At 37.1% G+C, this 16,772-nt stretch overlaps 1 protein-coding gene across 3 annotated transcripts in view; it reads right to left on the bottom strand.

Annotated features, from left to right (window-relative positions):
* TCEA1 (transcription elongation factor A1) overlaps nt 1-16,361 on the bottom strand; it is a 49,006-nt gene extending 32,645 nt beyond the window's left edge. Inside the window, exons 1-2 of one of the 3 annotated variants that reach the window (XM_036999214.2) lie at nt 16,147-16,361; nt 7,650-7,712 (exon numbers count right to left, since the gene is read on the bottom strand). In XM_036999214.2, coding sequence (XP_036855109.1) covers nt 7,650-7,712; nt 16,147-16,209 — 126 coding nt within the window. In that variant the 5' untranslated portion in view covers nt 16,210-16,361. Of the gene's footprint in view, nt 1-6,057; nt 6,093-7,649; nt 7,713-15,866; nt 15,927-16,146 lie in introns of those variants that run through there. The other 2 variants (XM_036999215.2, XM_036999216.2) reach the window with 2 other exon arrangements.
* Nucleotides 16,362-16,772: the final 411 nt, after the last annotated feature.

Raw genomic sequence — 16,772 nt, 5'->3', positions numbered from 1 at the left:
TCCCAAGGCTAAATAGATGTCAACAGAGAAAATAAAATCACACCAAAGAAAGCAGACCAACCAAGTATTAACTAAAGGCAAAAAATAAAGTCAACTACCCACAAAAGCAGTTAAAGGAAATACAAGAGTACAGAATAAAATATCTAACATATAAAGAATGGAGAAGGAGGAATAAGAAGGGAGAGAAATAAAGAATCATCACACTGTGTTTATAATAGCTTAATAAGAGTTAAGTCAGACAGCTAGACAGTAAAGAAGCTACCCTTGAACCATCTGGGAACAAGAATCTAAAGCCTGCAATGGCAATAAGTACATATCTTTCAATAATCACCCTAAATGTAAATGGACTTAATGCACCAATCAAAAGACACAGAGTAACAGAATGGATAAAAAAGCAAGATCCGTCTATATGCTGCTTACAAGAGACTCACCTCAAACCCAAAGACATGCACAGACTAAAAGTCAAGGGATGGAAAAAGATATTTCATGCAAACAACAAGGAGAAAAAAGCAGGTGTTGCAGTTCTAGTATCAGACAAAATAGACTTCAAAACAAAGAAAGTCACAAGAGATAAAGAAGGACATTACATGATGATTAAACGAGTTAGTCCAACAAGAGGATATAACCATTATACATATATATATATATATATATATGCACCCAACACAGGGGCAGTAACGTATGTGAAACAAATACTACCAGAATTAAAGGAGGAAATAGAGTGCAATGCAGTTATTTTAGGAGACTTCAACACACCATTCACTCCCAAGGACAGATCCACCAGACAGAAAATAAGTAAGAAAACAGAGGCACTGAACAACACACTAGAACTGATGGACCTAATAGACATCTATAGAAGTCTACATCCAAAAGCAACAGCATACACATTCTTCTCAAGTGCACATGGAACACTCTCAAAAATAGACCACATACTAGGCCACAAAAAGAGCCTGAGTAAATTCAAAAAGATTGAAATTCTACCAACCAACTTCTCAGACCACAAAGGTATAAAACTAGAAATAAATTGTACAAAGAAAGTAAAAAGGCTCACAAACACATGGAGGCTTAACAACATGCTCTTAAATAATCAATGGATCAATGAACAAATCAAAACAGAGATCAAGCAGTAGATGCAAACAAATGAGAACAGTACAAAGCCCCAACTTCTCTGGGACGCAGCAAAAGCAGTTTTAAGAGGAAAGTATATAGCAATCCTGGCATATTTAAAGAAGAACAATCCCAAATGAATAGTCTAAAGACACAATTATCGAAATTGGAAAAAGAAGAACAAATGAGGCCTAAAGTCAGCAGAAGGAGAGACATAAAGATCAGAGAAGATATAAACAAAATTGAGAAGAATAAAACAATAGAAAAAAAATCAATGAAACCAAGAGCTGGTACTTTGAGAAAATAAACAAAATAGATAAGCCCCTAACCAGACTTATAAAAGGAAAAAGAGAAACTACACAGATCAACAGAATCAGAAATGAGAAAAAAAAAATCATGATGGCCCCACAGAAATACAAAGAATTATTAGAGAATACTACAAAAAACTATATGTTAACAAGCTTGAAACCCTAGAAGAAATGGACAGCTTCCTAGAAAAATACAACCTTCCAAAACTGACCAAGGAAGAAACACAAAATCTAAACAGACCAATTACCAGCAAGGAAATTGAAGTGGCAATCAAAAAACTAACCAAGAGCAAAACCCCCGAGCCAGACAGATATACCACAGAGTTTTATCAGACATACAGAGAAGACATAATACCCATTCTCCTTAAAGTATTCCAAAAAATAGAGGAGGAAATACTCCCAAACTCATTCTATGAAGCCAACATCACCCTAATACCAAAACCAGGCAAAGACTCCACCAAAAATGAAAATTACAGACAAATACCCCTGATGAAATGAACACAGATGCAAAAATACTCAACAAAATATCAGCAAACCAAATTCGAAAATACATCAAGAGGATCATACACCATGATCAAGTGGTATTCATCTCAGGGATGCAAGGATGGTACAACATTTGAAAATCCATCAACATAATCCACCACATTAACAAAAAGGACAAAAACCACATGATCATCTCCATGGACTCTGAAAAAGCATTCCACAAAATTCAACATTCATTCATGATAACAACTCTCAACAAAATGTGTATAGAGGGCAAGTACCTCAACATAATAAAGGCCATATATGAAAAACTCACAGCCAACATCATACTGAACAGTGAGAAGCTGAAAGCTTTTCCTCTAAGATCAGGAACAAGACAGGGATGTTCACTCTCCCCACTGTTATTCAACATAGTACTGGAGGTCCTAGCCACAGTAATTAGACAAAACAGAGAAATACAAGGCATCCAGATTGTTAAATAAGAAGTCAAACTGTCACTATTTGCAGATGATATGATATTGTACATAAAAAACTCTGAGGACTGCAATCCAAAACGACGAGAACTGATATCTGAATACAGCAAATTTGCAGGACACAAAATTAATACACAGAAATCTGTGGCTTTCCTATACACTAACAATGAACTAAAGAAAGAGAAATCAGGAAAACAATTCCATTTACAATAGCATCAAACAAAATAAAATACTTAGGAATAAACCTAACCAAGGAAGTGAAAGACCTATACCCTGAAAACTACAAGACACTCTTAAGAGAAATTAAAGAAGACACTAACAAATGGAAACTCATCCCATGCTATGGCTATGAAGAATTAATACAGTCAAAATGGCCCTCCTGCCCAAAGCAATTTACAGATTCAATTCAATCCTTATCAAATTACCAACAGCATTCTTCAACAACTGGAACAAATATTTCAAAAATTCATATGGAACTACAGTGATCCCGAATAGCCAAAACAATCCTGAAAAGGAAGAATAAAATGGGGGGAATCTTGCTCTCCAACTTCAAGCTCTACTACAAAGCCACAGTAATCAAGACAATTTGGTACTGGCACAAGAACAGAGCCACAGACCAGTGGAACAGAAGAGAGACTCCAGACATTAACCCAAACATATATGGTGCATTAATATATGATAAAGGAGCCATGGATATAGAATGGGGAAATGACAGCCTCTTCAACAGCTGGTGCTGGCAAAACTGGACAGCTACATGTAAGAGAATGAAACTGGATCACTGTCTAACCCCATACACAAAAGTAAATTCGAAATGGATCAAAGACCTGAATGTAAGTCATGAAACCACAAAACTCTTAGAAAAAAAAACATAGGCAAAAATCTCTTGGACATAAACATGAGCAACTTCTTAATGAACACACCTCCCCGGGCAAGGGAAACAAAAGCAAAAATGAACAAGTGTGACTATATTAAGCTGAAAAGCTTCTGTACAGCAAAGGATACCACCAATAGAACAAAAAGGCATCCTACAGTATGGGAGAATATATTCATAAATGACAGATCCGATAAAGGGTTGACATCCAAAATACATAAAGAGGTGAAGTACCTCAACAAACAAAAAGCAAATAATCCAATTAAGAAATGGCAGAGGAGCTGAATAGACAGTTCTCCAAAGAAGAAATTCAGATGGCCAACAGACACATGAAAAGATGCTCCACATCACTAATCATCAGAGAAATGCAAATTAAAACTACAATGAGGTATCACCTCACACCAGTAAGGATAGCTGCCATCCAAAAGACAAACAACAACAAATGTTGGTGAGGTTGTGGAGAAAGGGGAACCCTCCTACACTGCTGGTGGGAATGTAAATTAGTTCAACCATTGTGGAAAGCAGTATGGAGGTTCCTCAAAATGCTCAAAATAGACATACCATTTGACCCAGGAATTCCACTTCTAGGAATTTACCCTAAGAATACAGCAGCCCAGTTTGAAAAAGACAGATGCACCCCTATGTTTACCGCAGCACTATTTACAATAGCTAAGAAATGGAAGCAACCTAACTGCCCATCAGTAGATGAATGGATAAAGAAGATGTGGTACATATACACAATGGAATATTATTCAGCCATAAGAATAAAAGAAATCCTACCATTTGCAACAACATGGATAGAGCTAGAGGGTATTATGCTGAGTGAAATAAGCCAGGCAAAGAGAGACAGGTACCAAGTGATTTCACTCATAGGTGGAGTATAAGAACAAAGAAAAACTGAAGGACCAAAACAGCAGCAGACTCACAGAACCCAAGAATGGACTAACAGTTACCAAAGGGAAAGGGAATGAGAAGGATGGGCGGGAAGGGAGGGAGAAGGGTGGGGAAAAAGAAAGGGAGCATTATGATTAGCAAGTATAGTGTGGGAGGGGGGAACGGGGAGGGCTGTACAACACAGAGAAGATGAGTAGGGATTCTGCAGCAACTTACTACGCTGTTGGACAGTGACTATAATGGGGTTTGTGGGGGGGACTTGGTGAAGGGAGGAGCCTTGTAAACATATTTTGCATGTAATTGTAGATCAATGATACCAAAAAAAAAAAATGTGCAACTTCTTGATGAACATATCTTCCCGGGCAAGGGAAATAAAAGCAAAAATGAACAAGTGGGACTATATCAAGCTGAAAACCTTCTGTACATCAAAGGACACCACCAATAGAACAAAAAGGCATCCTACAGTATGGGAGAATATATTCATAAATGACAGATCTGTTAAAGGGTTGACATCCAAAATATATAAAGAGCTCATGCACCTCAACAAACAAAAAGCAAATGATCCAATTAAAAAATGGGCAGAGGTGCTGAACAGACAGGTCTCCAAATAAGAAATTCAGATGCTCCACATCACCAGTTATCAGAGAAATGCAAATTAAAACCACGATGAGATATCACCTCACACCAGTAAGGATCGCCACCATCCAAAAGACAAACAACAACAAATGTTGGCAAGGATGTGGAGAAACAGGAGCCCTCCTACACTGCTGGTCGGAATGTAAACTAGTTCAACCACTGTGGAAAACAGTATGGAGGTTCCTCAAAAAACCCAAAATAGAAATACCAGTTGACCCAGGAATTCCACTTCTAGGAATTTACCCTAAGAATGGAGCAGCCCAATTTGAAAAAGACAGATGTACCACTATGTTTATGTCACCACTATTTACAATAGTCAAGAAATGGAAGCAACCTAAGTATCCATCAGTAGATGGATAAAGAAGAGGTGATACATATGCACAATGGAATATTATTTAGCCATAAGAAGAAAACAAATCCTATCATTTGCCACAACATGGATGGAGCTAGAGGGTATTATGCTCAGTGAAATAAGCCAGGAGGAAAAGTCAAGTATCAAATGATTTCACTCATCTGTGGAGTATAAGAACAAAGAAAAAACTGAAGGAGCAAAAACAGCAGCATATTCACAGAACCCAAGAATGGACTAACAGTTACCAAAGGGAAAGGAACTGGGGAGGATGGGTGGGAAGGGATGGATAAAGGGGGGAGGAGGGCAAAGAAAGGGGACATTACAATTACCATGTATAATGTGGGAGGGGGCACAGGAAGGATGTACAGCACAGAGAGGACAGGTAGTGACTCTACAGCATCTTATTACACTGATGGATAGTGACTGCAATGGGGTATGTTGGGGGGAACTTGGTGATGGGAGGAGTCTAGTAAACATAATGTTCCTCATGTAATTGTAGATTAATGATACCAAAACAATAGACTCAGGAAAATATATACATAGGATCACACAGAAAACCAATTGTACAACATACAGTTCCAAACCATTTTGTTAATTGTGATACAGTAATATATATGTTCCTTTATGAAAATCTTAAATAAGACCTAGCATTAAGGTACAACAGGTAACCATAACAATGAACAAAACTAGATTTCTAATTTTTTCAGACAGATGGACAACAGACAAGCAAAGATGCTCAACATCACTAACCAATAGGGAAGACAAATCAAAACCATAATGAGATATCACTGCATACTTGTGAGAGTAGCTAGTATCAAAAAGACAAGAAATAACAAGGATGTGGAAAAAAGGGAACCCTTGTGCAATGTAAATTGGTGCAGCCACTATGGGAAACAGCATGGAAGTTTCTCAAAAAATTAAAAAGAGAAATACCATATGATCCAGTAATTCCACTTCTGGGTATTTATCTAAAGAAAACAAAACACTAAGTTGAAAAGACTGATGCAAACTGTTGATTGCAGTATCATTTACAACAGCCAAGGTATTAAAGCAACCTCAGTGTCTACTGACAGATGAATGGATAAAGATGTATTATATATATATATATATATATACAATTAACTATTACTCAGTCATAAAAAGAATGAAATCTTATCATTTGCAACAACATGGGGCAAACCCAGAGGGTATTATGCTAAGTGAAATAAGAGAAAGACAAATACCATATGATTTCACTTATATGTAAAATCTAAAAACCAAAACAAACAAACAGATAAAATGGAAATAGACTAATAAGTATACAGAAAAACTGGTAGTTGCCAGAGGGGAGGGTAGTTGGGGGGATGGGCAAAATAAGTAAAGGGGATAGAGAGGAACAAATTTTCAGTTATAAAATAAATAAGTCATGGAGATAAAAAGTACAATATAGGGAATATAGTCAGTAATATTCTAGTAACTTCATATGGAAACATGCTAACTAGATTTACTGCAGTGATCATAAACAAACATCAAATCACTATGTTGTACAGCTGATATATTGTATATCAATTATACAAGGGTATCAATACATCTGCACCTGTAATACTAAGTTAAGCTATCTGTGATTTCTTCCAGTTATAAATATTGCTAATACAAATGTGGTTTATTACTTTTAAAATGCAAGGAACGTTCAATTCCAGATAGATGTTAGTGAAAAAAAATATGCAATTGTTTCCCAAACATGTACACACCCCCAAACACCCTTCCCTAAATTCTGACTTACTGGAAGAGAAATATCAAAGGTGGCACAGGGATAATAAGGAATTTGTAGTAGATTAGCCAGATTCATGTTGCTATTTACTTTCCTTTTCAACATTTTTTATTAAAATTTATTATTTTATTTTAGTCTTGATGGAACATTAAAATAAGACTTGAGTAATGAATCTACACATCTAACTAGATATGTGATTGTGTACACAGTTGGCCAGGAAGGAGAGAAGAAATACTCTACCATCCTCATGACCCTGATGCTAACTAACTTCATTCTGGCAGCAGCTATCCATGACAGACCAAGCAAGTGAAATCTCAGGAGATCAAATCAGGGCCAAGAGTCCACAGAGCGAAACAAATTTCACTCTCATTGCCAACCTTGCTGATTCAGGTTTATTATTCTTAAGAAATACTTTTCTATAAGGTAACTTATTAGATTATTGATTTATGTTACCATTTTTTAAAAAATATAAGTTAAAAATGATTTAGACCATAACAAGACAATACAAAAAACATATTGGTATTGAGAATGTTTCAGTATTTTATGACAATTGTGTATTAAAAACAATATGAAAAAATATTTTTAAAATGCTGCTACCAGTTCCTGCAAAGCAGTAAAAAGCAAATTCTGAAAGCAAATTCAGAATTAAAATCTGTTAAGCTCACAGGCCTATCCATTGCCAGTGTCCATCTAGAATCAAAATTTACTGACTCAGCATCAATAAACAAACACGTTTTCATCCCTATTCAAACACTTACGACATATGAGCACATACCTGTAGTAATTCCAAAGTCATGGGAATATTCTTAAGCTCTTTCAGCAAATCCAATGCTCCAGCCTACAAAATAAAATGATTTCATATTGAATTTCCCAGATAGTAAAGCAAGGACTAATGATTTAAATTTATGTTTTCCTAGCCACAACTCACTATAGCTTATTTGTTCATATGAGAATGGCAGATATATATAGATTTATAGATACATAAATCGGAGAGAGTGGAGGGAAGAAGGCAGTGTTTTCCAAACAGGAGCTGCAAGTTAGATCATAAAATCCATCTACTATTTATGACCAGCACTTAACCAAGTATTGTCTTGTGAAAGTTTATTTTCAATAGTTGTTTATATGCATCAGAAACATAAAGTAAATTTCTTACTGTGGTGGTGTAACACACCCCAAATCTCCAAGAACAGAGCCTGATGAAGGAGGCGACCCTGAGGAAATGGGAGTGGGCCGGAAGATGCTGCAGCACCTCCAGCACTCTCACACACAGGACAGTGGGAGCGCACATCTCTTTACTAGGATTCTTGGGGTTCCTGTATCTCACTTGTCTGCCCCAAGAAAAGTGCTGCTACCAGTTCCTGCAAAGCAGTAAAAAGCAAATTCTGAAAGCAAATTCTGAATTAAAATCTGTTAAGCTCACAGGCCTATCCATTGCCAGTGTCCATCTAGAATCAAAGGCTCCCATGTAAATGAAGACAGAACAAAAACTCATGGAAGAATTCCATTAATCACCTAAAGTTAAGAGGAATGAACTTAGATGAGAAGCAACAGCACCACCTACAGCTTGTGGCCAAATATTTCAATTTCATACTTACTCATTTAAACTATCATATTTTATCTAATCTAATACATTTACCTAATCAATCATATTATTTAGTCTAATATACACACTTAATGTACTATATTTGGCCATATCATTATTCTATACCACTAATAAAGAAAAAACTATTAAACTATGACAGTCTTGTTGTCATTGTTTACCTCTGCAATTCTTTTAGACCTTATAAATTCTTATCACAATATCACCTTTTACATATATGAAAAGAAAAATATAAGCAAACAAATTGGTTAAGGTATTTCTAAAACTACTTTGCATTCAGAGTCCAGTGTTTATGAATTACTTACTGACTCAGCATCAATAAACAAACATGTTTTCATCCCACAAAAAGTTGTATCAAAAACATTAGTAATGCAGAGCCTCATAACAGAATTCACAAAATAGCTAAAAAGCCATTAGCTCTAGTTGGCTCTGCAGTACAGAGAGGTAGGAGTTTTTTACACTTCCACTGCACTTCTTCAAGTTCAAAGCACACTTCACTAATGTCTCTCAGATTTTCTTCCAAGTTGCTGACACCCATTCTGCAAATGTTGAGGCTGGGTCTGACATTCTGCCTGTCAAAGAACATTTCCAACAGTCATCTGGCCAACAATATGCATAACTCATTCTGCTTTCCAAAATGTTGAAATATGAAAAGTAGGCACCCTAGGAATCAATGAAATACAGCATACCCCAAGAAAATAGAAAGCCCCAGAGTGTGTCCCTCATTATGCACCACAAAGGAAGGAACATGCATGGAATCTCATGGTATCATTGTATTTCTTAAATGTAAAATCAAGTAAAGGCTTCCAGTCATATAATTTTTCCATATAAAGTTGACAGACAATAGACATAGCTGTGGAGAATAAACAAGTATTAATTTTTCTTCTGGAAACAAACAGATACATCATTTTAATTTAACCCAGTACCTCACAAATTCAACAGAAATTATGTAACAGGTTACGATGAAGGTTTTTAATTACTTGCTGCTTAAAGATCCCTTCTGATCCTAAAGTTCTATAAATTATTTTTATTTAGAGACAACCCAAAATAGTGGAACACTATGTTTGAGAAAACATTTGACTTCTAATCTACTATTAATCAAAAATTTCTAAAGGCATGACATCTTTGTGACCAAATGAGGTCTTCAGTCCCCTATCTACAAATCCCCAAAACAGAAACCTTTGAAAACCATAAGATTTCTCACAGATTTTCCATAAACTCATTTGGCAGCAGCACCTAATCTGAACAGATATAAAGCCATTTATGTTCAATTTCTCCCACTTAATATGAGAGTACTGCATTTCACTACAGAAATGTTAATGTCTGATTATTGGGAACTGCCTAGTTCTCACTGAGTATGTTATGTAATACATTGGGTATGTAGCATACCATTTTTATAAAATCTGAAGAATTTGGAATTCTCAAATATATTAGGCTCTATAAAAGCTTTGATTAGGAGGTTTTAGACCTGTATTCCAAATTTATCATGGACAATTTTCTTCTATCAATGTCTCTACGGACATTTTTCTTCTATCAATGTGTCCATGGACTTTCTGATCCATTTCTGACCTATTAGGATCAATCAGAACAAAAGAAAAAGAATCACACTTTTAAGAGTCCCTTAAAAAGCAGGTCTCCTTAGGCTTAAATAGTACTCCTGTCTGTCACATATAGTCGATTCTTTAACACACTGGCAATGTGACATAAAGTTTAAGTTATCTTCCAAGTAGAAGCAATAGATTTTGCATTAATTTCATCACACTTTTACTGAGATGTCTTTGGTGAGACTGGGATGCTAATATCCTCTTCAAGAAGATGTAAGAAAGAGTACAACATGGAATATACAGTTAAGAACATGGGCTATATTATGACAGAGATACAGGCTACAGAAAGAAAAAAAACTAAACACTCATGGGATAAAACTACAATCTTTCCCAATTGTGTTCTAACCAAGTAAGATGAGTATTTCAATAACAGATCTTAAGAAGTAAACAACTATGATGATCTGAATGAGTGAAAAAAGCAAAAAACAGATGATAGTATATTAATTTGTAACAAAAACTTCTTTGAGTGTTACTAGTGCTAAGGTTTGCATTAAATACTTTACATATATTCTTATTTCATCTTCATAATAAACCCTGAAGAGACAGGTAATCTTATTATCCCCATTTTACAAATGAGGAAATTAAAGTCCAGATAAGTTAAACTTGACAAGGTCACATGATTACTAAATAGAAAAAGGTTAAGATTTACACTTATTGCCTCTCAATACTCATGAACACTATGTGCCAAGCTCTACTCTATGCTGAAGCTACAGCAGTAAGCAAGACAAACCCTTACTGACATCAGGGAATTTAAAAATTAACAAATCTTGGAGCATCTACATCAAACCCTCAATTATACAAAGAAAGAAACAAACTCAGAAAAGGAAAATGGCTTGCCCAACTGATGGGTAATAAAGAATACGAACTACAGTCTCCTGATCCTTCCACCACTCATTTCATTACACAAGTCCAATGGTGGCAGTTCTGCTCTGTGTCTTCGGGTGATGAAATATCATTACCAAACAAGAATCCTACAGTCTGTCCTTTCCCAATCACCACCTGCCTCTAAAGGTCAAGTCTATTAGATTGCAGCATCTCCTACAGATAATGATGCAAGAGAAAGAAAGATTCTACCTTAACTTCCAGAGTCAAATTTAGTTCACAGTACCTGCTGAAAAATAAACAACAGCTATCAAACTACTTTATTACATTGTTGGTACTTCTGTCATCAGAAACAAGTGCTTTTACAAAACATGATATTCAAACTTGTCTTGAGCACCCCATATACAGAAAACTGCATAGGATACAAATATCCTTCTCTTCAAGGAGACATAAGAAGGAGAGAACGATATGGGATATACAGTTAAGAATATGGGCTACATATATGACAAATCTAGATTCAAATCCATGCAGTCATTTCCCAATGATAAGATCTGGGCAATGTTATTTGTGCTTCTCAAGTTTCAGCTTCTTTGTATGTAGGTGAGCATAATACACTGATCTCAATAAAAATGGTCAAATGAAGTAACATAACACAGATGAAGTATCAAAATAGAGTGCTTGACACATAGGAGATGGTGGATAAGGGATACAAAGCTATAAAAAGAATTATCCATTTCTATCATAACAATATTTTCAAAGAGCCATAAACCAGCATTTTAAGTGTGCATTATTAATGTTCAATCAACTCAAGTACTTCTTAGTAAGAATTATTAGACTTAGAGATTTAAAAATTAAGATGTTGTATTTTTAAAAAGGAAAACACTGTTAAGTATTTGAGTTACAGTTCAGCAACATCACTTAAACTAGAATTGTAATTTTAGTACATCACCTCAAATTTGTAGTTATTCTAAATCAAAAGTACAGGTGACAAAAGAAAAAATATATAAATTCAACTTCATCAAAATTAAAAGCTCTTGCACATCAAAAGACACTATCAAGAGTAAAAAGACAACCCACAGAATGAAAGACAATATATGCAAATCCCATCTCTGATAAGGGTCTAGTATTCAGAATATAAAGATTTCTCAGAACTCACTAATACAAATACTCAATTTACAAATGGACAAATAATCTGAACAGATGTTTCTCCAAAGATATACAAATGGCCAACAAGCAATGAAAAATGTTCATCATCATTAGCCATCAGAGAAATACAAATTAAAACCACAATGAGATACCACTTCACACACACAACAATGGCTATAATCAAAAAGACTTAACAAGTGTTGATGAAGATGTAGTAAAACTGGAAATTGGAAATTCTCACACTTGAGGACAATGTAAAATTATGCAACTTTGGAAAGGTTGTCCAGTTCCACAAAAGGGTAAGCACAGTTATCCTAAGACCAGCAATTCTACCTCTTCGGTATATACCCAAGAGAAATAAAAACTTCTGTCCATACTGAGAGTTGCACAGGAATAGTTCTTAGCATAACTATTCATAATAACCAAAAAAGTGGCAGCAGTCCAAAATGTCCATTAAATGAGTGAATACACAAAATGTATATCTATCAGTACAGTGGAATACTATTCAGTAATACAAAGGAGTGAGGCATTGACATGCTTTAACAGGAATGAATCCTGGAAACTCTAAGTGAAAGAAGCCAGTCACAAAAGACCACATATTGTACATTCTATTTACATAAAATGTTTGGAATAGGCAAATCCATAGAGACAGAAAGTAGATTCATGGGGGTGAGGTTGGGGAGGGGGTAGGTAGGGTGGGGGTAATGGTGACTACCTAATGGCTTAATGGGTATGGGTCTCTGGAATAATGAAAATGTTCTAAAATTAGTCAACGGTGATAGCTGCACAAATCTGTACATATACTAAAAACCACTGAATTGTACACTTTAAAGGAGTGAACTATATTATATATTTCAAAGCTGTTATAAAAAATTGTGTAGTCATTCTAAATTTTTATTTATGCTAATCAGTCTAAACCTAATATGGGAACCAAAGGGTTCACTTCACCCCAAGAATAAGACTTAGAAATGTACACATTTCAGGTATCCAAATTCCTAGGAAATTCTAACACCTAATTCAATTTCTCCTCCTCTAAGTTAGCTCTACTCAGCCCTGAGGTTTCAATTAAATTTAGTAAAATTTCAACATCATTCATAAAATCTCTCCATAACTTGAAAATTTTAAGTCACCTCACTTCCTTCTATAGTCTAGTATCTTAAGAACTTTACAAAGACTCAAAAGGTTTTTTAGACCATATCATATCCTAGGCACTGCCAAGAATTTTATATTCATCTAATCTTTACTAAATTATCTCCAATCTACCATCATGACACTTTAGAGATGTTATAGAACTTGCCTAAAATCACACAGCTAAAGTTCAGAAGAGCCAGGATTCGAACCCAGATTAGGAGTCAGACTTGCTTATTGACATCAAGTCAAAATGACCCCCCCCACAAAAAAAGCTAAGTAAGAACAACTAATATTTGAAAATTTGGAACTAATTTATGTAGTTCACCATGGCTTCAGGGTATGCACTTTTAAAACTGCTAATACTGTTTAAAATCAAGTATACACTCTGGGCAACATTGTAGGTAGGGCAACACTAGGGTCAGGATATTGACTAGGTACTTAGGAAAACCTGTCTGCCCCAGAACAGCAAATACTCTTACTTCCTGTTCTCATACTCACTTAACTGTACCATGCAAAGTTCAAAAACACAGCGAGGGATCTTCTACAGAAAGACATGGTTGACAGAGTAGTACTCCTGGGCTTTGGAGTAAAACAAATTTAGATTCACATCTTCATTTGGTCACTTTCCAGCTATTTGGCTTAGGACAATCACATAATTTTAAAGCTTTAAATACTTAGTTTCTTCATTTTTAGAAGGTGGATAAAACTTACTCTGCAAAACTGTATGAAGAATAATAAGATAAGGTAGGTAAGTACTGAGCAGAAATGCTGGCTTAATAAATAGTGGCTGTGTTTATTGTATCTTATATGTAACACCTGTGGTTATTAAAACAATATCCAATAACAGTACTTAATCTTGCCGATTCAGAGGAAAACTGTTATTTTTCAGTTTACTTATTCACAGTATAAAAATATTAAAAATAGCTCACAGAGAAAATCTGAAAACCACAAAAAGAAACAAATCTAATAATGCTACAACCCCCTGAACAACTTCTGTTACATTAATGAACACTTTAAAAAAGCTATTTGTGGGTTGATGATGTGCTTTGGAGGGTGGGGAGGTACAGTCAATTCAAACTATTTCCTTTTCTCTTCATTGCATTTGCCTATTAGATTTCTGTAATACAGGAAAAGGGAGAAGAAAAAAAGAGTAAAAAAGCAACTAAATTTTACCTTTCTTTGGGGGGTGGGGGGGCATTTTCACATTGGTGAAGTTTTGAAGTATTTAAAAAATGAGATTTGAGAAGAAACATGAAAGGTGAGGATTACCTGTGGAGTTTATCCTCATTGATCCCCAGACTCATTACACATTTATAAATTGAGAATTCCAGGTAGATACAAACTGGTCTTCTCAAAACTTGCCCATGAAGGAATTACTAATTTTTAGGAAACATCTATTACATCTATAACATCTAAGGAAAGGTAACACACAAACACCTAATGCATTAGATGACTAAAAGATACTCCCTAGTTAGAGAAAAAAAATTAACCAATACACGGCCTTTTTCCCTAGGACCATCTACTGTGGGAGCTTAGGGATCTCCCGCAAAGAAAAAAACTTTCCCATTTAAACAAAGTAACTGAAATGTTTGGCCAAAACTCATCACTTGCAATACCAAATGAAAAGACTCTTATCAACAGGATAAATAAATAGCACAGGTAATGTCTGAAACAGAAAACAAACAAGAAATACTTTAAAGGGCCAAAATTGCAAATATAGATTAACAGTGCATGAAATTACATGCTGGGTAATGCACCTGTTAAAGAAAAGGGGGACAGACTGTTAGAAGTCCTAAGAATTCCATGCCAAACACTACTTTCTGCTCTGGCATGTCATCCAGTAAAAACCTGAATCCTGGCCTACTCCATATTGCACAGTAGTTAATTTAAGTAGGTGAACAATTAATCTGACTCAGTTTCTTATTCTGTAAAATGGATACACCAGTTATGCTGTGAGTCTTAAACAATTTTGCACAGATGCTTTGTAACTCTATAAAGCGCTGTAGATGAGAGGATCCCTTTTCTCCTTCACATTAGGTTGACATGGAATTTATTTCACAGTTGAGAATAAGTTGTTTCAGATACACTGATACAGAAAATGTGCTGAGCATGGTGAACATATTCAGGTGAAGACAATCATGGAAGAAGCTGAAAACAAATGTCTGTATCAAGAGACTGACAGGCACACACAAAGTGGACAAAAATGCGGAAACTGAAAGACCTCATACAAACCACAAGAAAACATGTTCACATTATCAGTAATACGATAATACCACTCGTATTAACCGTAAACCACGTAGAGAGTAACCAGCAATAGCATTTGTCCCAAGTCCGTCTACCAGCACACCCGAGTTAGCGCTTTAATCACAGCTCTTTTGCACACTACCACCTAACAAGATCCACTTTGAAAATGTTTAGCAACTTGCCAATTTCACCTGCATACTTTACCTGTTTAATTGCTAAACTAAAAGGTAACGTAGTTTAAGTAAGCGTGTAAATTATCTTCAAAAATAAGATCCAGGTATTTTACATTTTGATTTACCAGCTTGACGTCTAAAACACATCACACACCTCTATCTGATACTATTTCTCGTTGTTGGCCAACGATCGCGGAAAAAATAATATACTTTCAAGCAGTGAAGCCTTTCTGTACTCTTTCAACTTTTAACCTGAATTAGCGAGGATTTACCACGAAAAGTTGAAAATAAAAGGAGAGGATGCCTCGATGAGGCATACTCCGCTGTACCAACAACGAAGGATTTCGCAGCACCAACGCCCGCGGCCGTCGGACCGCACAACTTCGCAGCGGCCGCCCTCAGCAGGACGCGGGCGCGGGCCACGCCGGCTTCCCGTGCCGGGTGCTGTCGGGGGCGGGCCCGGAGTCCCCTCAGCGGGCCCGGGGCCCACAGAGCCTGGCCCCCGCCGGACACCCAGCCTCCCTCCCGGCCCGCGTCGCCAGCCGAGCGCACCGCGTTCTTCTTTTGCACCATCTTGTCCATCTTCTTGGCAATGCGGACCACCTCGTCCTCCATGGCTCCGGCAGGTCTTTCCCGCGCCTGGCCTGTTTGGGACGGGCAGAAGGGACAGCAGCCCGCGCGCCCTCGCGCCCGGCGAGCCCAGCACAGCAGGCCCGGGCCTAGGCCTTCCTCACAGACCCAGCCGGCGGCGGCCCCTCCCCCACAGGCAGCGCCAATCGAGCTCCGCGCAAGCAGTGCAGGCGCTACCAATCGACAGCGGATGGCTGGGAAGGGGATTTGCTGAGGCGCCCGCCAGAGGGGCGTGGTCCCCGGCGCGGTCAGTGAGGCCACGAGCGCGCAGGGCGCCAGATTTACCGCCCGACAGTTGTGAAAGTTCGCGAGAGGCGAGGCCAAGTTCTGCCAGTCCTCCTATTCCGTCAGCGTCTCCGGCGCCGGGTTCCGCAGAGCTGCCCGGAGCCTGACAATCTGGACCTTGTCTGACCTGAGGCGGGTTTGGAGAACTGAACGTGGGCAGTTTTTGTAAAGACACTCGGAACCCAAGCATCTTTTATGGGAGACCGCAACCTTGAGAAATCACGCCCCCAGCCCCTACATAGTCCATTATGATACGGATACGA

The sequence above is a fragment of the Manis javanica genome, chromosome 2, assembly GCF_040802235.1.
Source record: "Manis javanica isolate MJ-LG chromosome 2, MJ_LKY, whole genome shotgun sequence".
Lineage (NCBI taxonomy): Eukaryota > Metazoa > Chordata > Mammalia > Pholidota > Manidae > Manis > Manis javanica.
This window is presented reverse-complemented; position numbering and strand designations above follow the sequence as displayed.